General features: G+C 33.1%; 1 protein-coding gene across 1 annotated transcript; it reads right to left on the bottom strand.

Annotated features, from left to right (window-relative positions):
- Positions 1–1396: 1396 nt before the first annotated feature.
- On the bottom strand, positions 1397–1765 carry LOC137659158 (uncharacterized). Its single transcript, XM_068394223.1, has one exon. The coding sequence runs from the start codon at positions 1763–1765 to the stop codon at positions 1397–1399; it is 369 nt and encodes a 122-aa protein (XP_068250324.1).
- Between the last annotated feature and the right edge of the window lie 5801 nt (positions 1766–7566).

Genomic DNA, 7566 nt, shown 5'->3' with positions numbered 1-7566 from the left:
GGATTTCATGGGTAAATGCTCCATTTTATCATACTTATATTCAAAGGTTTTATATTCAAGATTAATGGGTTAAAAATTTCCTTCATAATATTTTACTATTTTACATATCATTTCCTTCAGGGTTGGATACTTAAGTAAATTCCATAACGATGCTAAAAATAATATATGGATAGAACACTAATGGGGTCATGAAGAGGAGATTACAAGGTATTAATTTGATTGACCTGAAGCTGATAAAGATCTTGATGTACCCATGAATGATTTCAGTGTATTTGAAGTCGAAGCTATCAGTGAAAAACTCAAGAGATGGAAAGTCCCTGGATCCAATGGAATAACTGCAGAAATGATACTGAATTAAAATGAAATGGCCCCCAGAATACTCAGATTATTTTGTAGAATCTGCTGATAAAAATGGTAAAATAAAGAGAATTGACTGATTGCAATAATTTCAGAGGCCTCACAGTTACGTCAGTTGTTATGAAAATATATAGCGTGAATATTCTAGAAAGGCTAGATAAAAGGTTTGACGAAAAGCTGAGAGATGAACAAGCAGGATTAAGAAAAGGTAGAAGTTGTACTGACCAAATTTTCATTTTGAGACATGTTTTACAGCAATGCGTAAAACAAAGAAATCTACTTTTGATGGCATTTGTGAACTGAAAAAGCCTTTGATAGTGTGCACTGACCAATTTTGTGGAGAGGCCTTTTTGAATTTGATTAAGTCGGTTCATAAGTATAGCAGGTGCAAAGGTAATATTAGTGGAGTCTTTTCAAATGAATTTTCATTGAAAAGTAGAGTACTCCAAGGAAATGTGTTGTCAACTATGTTGTTTATCCTCCTCATGGATTTTGTAATGTGTAGAACAGTCATGAATCCCATCTGCTCTTTACCTATTTCTACTTCTTCTCATAGTTTGGCATCTATCATCCTTTTCAGTATCTTCAAAGTGTGGGACATCAACTTAATACCTCTGTAATTCCCACACTCTTGGACATCCCCTTTCCCTTTGAAGATTGGGATCAATATACTCTCACGCCACTCATTTTGTATCTTCTCCTGCTCAAAAATCTTTATCATGAAATCGTACAATGTATCCACTCCTTCATCTCCTAATGCTTTCCATGCCTCCACAGGAATCATGCCTGGTCCAGTTGCCTTCCCATTCTTCATCTTCCTCAGTACATTTATTACCTCTTGCCTAGAGAACCTTATTACCATGCCAATGTTCACCTGCCCATCCTCTCTTAATAATCTATAATTTTTTTCATTTAACAGCTGTTCAAAATATTCTTTCCATCTCTTTACAATGTCTTCTTCCTTTCTAAGTACTACACCATCTTGATCTTTTATTTGTTTGATGTGTGTAATATCTTTGGTGCTCTTATTTCTAGTCTTTTATAGCTTGATCATCTTGTTTAATCCTTCCTTTGTCCCTAGCTCATTATACACATCATCATATGCCTTTGCTTTAGCTTGAGCTACTACCAACTTCACCACCTTGTTTTTCTCTCTGAACATCTCCCTGTCTTCCCTTGACTGTGACTCTTCCCATCTCTTCTTTGTCTTCTCCTTATCTTTTACAACTTTCTCAATTTCTTCACTCCACCACCAACTCTCCTTTTCTTCCAATATGATACCAGATGTCTCTCCTAGCAGCTTCTTTCCATGCCTTCTTATTACTGCTGCATTTCGTGTCCACCATTCTTGAGCATCTTCAATTCCTATATCAATATCCTCCAAAACCCTCCTCTTAAACTCTCTCATCTTATCTCCTTCCCTCACTAGTTTGTACCATTTAATTTTCCTTATCCCTTTAGTGTTAGCCTTTCTTTCCCTTTTTAGACCTAAGTCCAGACTTAGCAGTCTGTGTTGGGGGGCTACATGGTCACCTGGGATAATCTTGCTGTCCTTGACCTCCACCAGCTTTATCCTTTTATACAGAAAGTAGTCTATCTGGGAACATCTTCCCCCCCTCCTATATATTATTATGTGTTCCCTTTTCTTCTTAAAGAATGTGTTTACTATTGCCATGTCAAATGACACAGCAAAGTCCACTACACTGTCTCCCTGGGTTTCTCTCCCCAATTTCATGTTCTTCTAGTTCTTGCATTACTCCATCCATGTCTCTCCAGAAATTTCCCTTCTCATCTTCTGTATATATATATATATATATATATATATGTATATATATATATATATATATAAATATATATATATATATATATATATAGTATATACATATACATATACATTTATATATATATATATATATATCATCAGCCATTACTAGTCTGCTGAGGAACAAAGGCCTCAGACCTATCCTTCCACTTGCGTGTGTCTATGGTCTTTTTACGCCAGTTCACACCAGTAAACTTTCTTTGTTTGTCAATTCATCGTCTTGTTGTCCTTCTCTAGGGACACAATCAGCTAGTTTTACTTTTATCTATTATTTACTATTCCTATAATATGTCCTATCCATGTCCATTTCTTTTTCTTACATGTTAGAATATCCTCTATTTGATTTGCTCTCATACACAAGTTGCTCTTTTTCTGTATCTTAGTGTTATTCCCATCATTATTCTCCCCATAGATCTGAGTTATAACTATCTTATGTTCTAAGGCTTTAGTAAGGCTCCAAGTTTCTGATGCATAAGTTAAAATTGATTTAACCATCTCATTAATACTTTTTCCTTTCTTTCATTGTGTTTTCCAAAAGCACTCCATCCCATGCTTATCTTTCTTTTAATGTCGGCCTCCTATCATGGGGAAATACCTACTGTGTGTCCTAAGTTCGTATATTCATTAACAATCTCTAGAGGTTCGTCCATAACTCTTATTGTTGTCTCTCTACATTTTTATTATACATCATTTTACTTTTAGTTTTACTCATAATAATTTTCAGTCCTACATTTCTGCCCTTTCTTTTCAAGTCTTCTATCATCTCTTTTATTTCTTACCATGATTCACTTGACATAAGTATGTCATCTGCAAATCTTAGGTGGTTTAGGTATTCCTCATGAATGTCAATTCCTACATTTTTCCAATCTAAATTTGTAAAAACTTATTGTAGGCATGCTGGGAATAATTTAAGAGAGATGGGGTCTCAATCGGATTTGTTCATTATATTTATGTAGTTTTAGGATTGCTGTACTTGTATAGATATCTTCAAGTCTTCTAATAAAAGATTCTTCTATTTCTTGTCTTTGAAGAGCTTTCATTACTGCTGAGCTTTTGACAAAATCAAAAGCCTTCTCATAGTCTATAAGTGCCATACATAGTGGATTGTCGTATTCTGTTGATTTTTTTTCATTAGCGGGGTAATAACATGGATATGGTCATTTGTTTAATATGTCTTACGGAGAGTAAACATAAAAGGCATGAAGAGGCAAAACAGCAGGAGAAGATGGACCAACAATTGATTTGATATAGATGAAAGAGATTTTACACAAAAAGAATGCTCTCTCTCTCTCTCTCTCTCTCTCTCTCTCTCTCTCTCTCTCTCTTTATATATATAAATACACAAATACACACACACACACACACACACATATATATATATATATATATATATTTATATATATATGTATATATATATGTATATATGTATATACCTATATATATATATATATATATATATCCCTTGCTAAGTGGAGGATATCTTAACATGATGAAATAGTTTGTGTATTGCTATGATCAACAGAGCTGTAGAAAGGCAGTATCACCTATGCCAATTTGCTTTGAAGTGAGAAATCGGAGAAAAGCCTCCCGACATCACCAATCTACAGCGGCCATCGTAATGACGAAACCTGTCCATACTACATACATCAATTCAACAACTTTATTTGGGTCCCTAGTCCCCAGCGGCATTGGAACAACTGCCCACCTTAAGGGGTACGAAAAATATCTGTACTAGAGAAACCATCTTTGCAAACTGAACCTTGTAAAATACAACGCCATGAGCATCTCTAGGGAAGAACACCTATCTATTTTAATAGAAGAGTTGAAATAAATAAATCAAGATATGATACGATTTGGTGAAATTAAAAGAAATGGGGAATCTTGTATTAAGTTGAAAGTGGGTCATATATATTGCATCAGAGGACATGAAGAGAACTAAGAAAATGGAGTGGGTTTGCTTATTAATAAAGATCTTTCTGGTAAAAGAGAAGAATTTTATAATATTAGTGAAGCTAATGAGGCTTTCACAGTGCTAAGGGCCACCAGTCCTAAGGGTCACGAAAATAACGCTTTTGAAAATTGGCAATTTTCAAACGCTCATACCACGACCATATATAAACATATTTTAAAAGGTTTTGGAGTATATGTATACGAGAACCATTTTTAATAAGGAAGGAAAATTTTTATTAGAAATCATTGAATCAATGAAAAAAATAATTGCAATTAGACCTCGGGAGATCCTGAATATAGTGAAGTAATAGGATTGAGCAAAATTGGAAGAACTGGGGAATCTCAAATAGAGTTAAAAGAGGGCCATATAATTTGCTTAAAATGACTTGAAGGAAAACAAGAAAATGGAGTGGATTTTCTTATTAATAAACATATTGCAGGCAACATAGAAGATTTTTAAGTATCAGTGACAAAATTGTAGAATTAATTAAAGATCATTTAAACGTATACACCAACATCCCATACAGAGGTAGAAAAAAAAAAACATACGAGGTCTATACAAAAAGTAGTAAACCTCGGTCCATGAGGAAAAAGAATTGGATGCGTTTCAAAAAATGTAATCTAATCATCTTCAAAGCACTCTCGCCGAGAGAAGTACTTTGAAGGTGATTAAATTAGATTTATGAAATGTACACAGTAGTTTTCCTAATGGACCAAGGTCGGATACTTTTTCTATAGACCTCTTGTGTGTGTGTATATATATATATATATATATAATATATAATATATATATACATACATACATACATACATACACACAAGAGTAATATGTATATAAAAATATATACAGTATATATATATATATATATATATACACACACACACATATATATATATATATATATATACATATATATATATATATATATATATATTTATATATGTATGTATATATAATGTGTGTGTGAGTATATATATGTATATATGTGTGTAATAAAAGAGGGACATAACAGAAGAGTGCCAAATAAAAATTCAAAAGAGTAACATAAGTAACCCTCCGTGGAGTTCATCTTTTTAATATACATGGGGGCTGGATATCCGTGGGAAAGTCACATAATCATGCACCTATTGCAGGAAGAAAGAAAGGATTACAAGCTTTAGATGTACTAAAAGATAAAGCTAGGTTTACTAACGATATATGAATATTTTGCTGATACTTACGTGCTAGGTAGACACATAAATTCACAAAATAAAGGAAGGCCGAGACAAAACTAAGTACGCCATCCCCCATAACTTGGTCCAAGTGTGGCGCATTTATCACCTGCAAGAATATAATCTCCCAAGACCAAATAATAGAGCAGAGGCTTACCACAGGAGATTCGAAACAGTCGTTGAACGACACCATATGGGAGTTTACTTGATGATTCGAGAATTCATAATGGAAGACCATCTCATAGACCCAGAGGCACAACATTCAACTTAGGGTATTTATACGAGGAAAAGGAAGAGGGATGAAATTCAAAGAGAGAATAGGCTCGCAACTGTTTTAAGAAGAAAGGCTGTCTCGTTAAATGATGATATTCGAATCACTGCTCTCAACTTACATTTATTTATTGATATTGTCATCATAATGACGATGAAATTGATGAATGGTAAGAGTGTTTTTTATCTACTTTTAAATTTCTAAAATAAACGTTTGAAGTATTTAGAAGTATTTAATGACGAAGTTAATAAACGTTACTTTTTTATGTACTTATACATTAAAAAATGCAGGTCTAAATATCTTTAGACTATATTTCAATCCTATTTTTATGTTTATATATGTAAATTCTTATCTGACCTTGGAGGAAAATATAGTCCTCCTAGTATCAGACAGACTGTAAGCAATCATAGTCAAAAGCAAATTTATATTATCCCATAAATCTCTTCTGATTTGTCACTCTTCTGATATGTCACTCTTTTGTCATGTCCCTCTTCTGATATGTCACAGATTTGGAAGGATCTCGTATATAGATATGTCACATTCCTCCGCCAAATTTCTAAATATTTTTTCTTGTAAGTTAATAAAAAACTTACAAATAAGTTGCTTTAATGTAATTCACGTTTTCTCGTTTGTTGGTTAATGTTTATCTGCATGAACAAAATATCGCATGAAGTCTTCCTCTCTTGTTCTTACTAGTGTACGCGACCCGTCAGAAATGGGTGCAAAATATTTTTATGAATATGCACAAGCACACAGGGCGGGAGTACAAGTAGTTAATGGCGCTGAGCATAACCGTAAAAAAATATGTATATATACATATGTATGTATATATATACATATATATTTATATGTATATATATATATATATATATATACATACATATATTATATATATGTATATATATATATATATATATATATAATATATTTATATATATATATATGTGTGTGTGTGTGTGTGTGTGTGTGTTTGTGTGTGTGTTTAGCCATACACTTGCTCTTTATTATGTAGGGTAGCTTATATTTTTCAAAGATTTATGGAGAAGTAGAGTTTATATTTGGCTTGTAGGTTTGTTGCTTTTTTTGAGTTATCTTAAATGTTCTTATGCAATTTTCAAGAAATATTTGACAATGATGGATGAGTAGAGATTTCCGAAAGAAAAAGCTGTTATCTGGAGAAGTACTTCTGGTTGTTGCTAAAAGGCCATGAAACCTTACTCAGCCCTAGAGGAGATATTCGGTCCCTCTAAATACCCTTTTTTGTATTGTGCAAAAAGAAAAAAGAAATAAATAAATAAAGCGTAGATGAGCGCAACTAGCCCCAATAACGGTCTTCAATATGACTGAAAGAATAGTTAAACAGATGGAAGAACACTGTAGTTGATACATGCGAGATTAAAAAGAACATTATAAATACACCGTCTAACTTTAAAGGATCGTAGTAACCAAAATCGAGGAGATGGACGCTTTTCATGATTAAAGTTTGCTTTCCTTTACAGGTGTCAGGAGCCATAGCCGATACGCCCCAAGGCAAGATGAAACAATTGCTCTAGACACCAGCTTATTTTTGAGAGGTAAGAGTAGACGCTTCTATGGTAACAGCCATGGACTTTTGAGCCCTAAGACTAGTTTAAAGACCCTTTATTTATATTAGACGTAGAGTTGCTAAAGTAGTGAATATAGATTGAACCAATGTATGAGTATTTTTGGAATTCTAGCTTTCAGATAACCTTAGGCAGGGGTAGTCACTGAATGAAAATGAATATTCACTTTTGAAAATTGAACATTTGTCCAGCGTAGTTTGATTACATTCCGGTGACTAATGCAATAGAAAATTCGTAATCGTTGTTATAACCATACTTTTGTTAATGTCGTAACTGAAAAAATCTTGAAGAAATTGATTATGATAATTTTTTTACACCATACATGCCTGAAGTTTATTATATAAAAACCG

The sequence above is a fragment of the Palaemon carinicauda genome, chromosome 19 (genome assembly GCF_036898095.1).
Source record: "Palaemon carinicauda isolate YSFRI2023 chromosome 19, ASM3689809v2, whole genome shotgun sequence".
NCBI classification, from domain to species: Eukaryota; Metazoa; Arthropoda; class Malacostraca; order Decapoda; family Palaemonidae; genus Palaemon; species Palaemon carinicauda.
The sequence above is the reverse complement of the archived record's forward strand: the minus strand, read 5'-3'. Positions and strand labels throughout refer to the sequence as shown.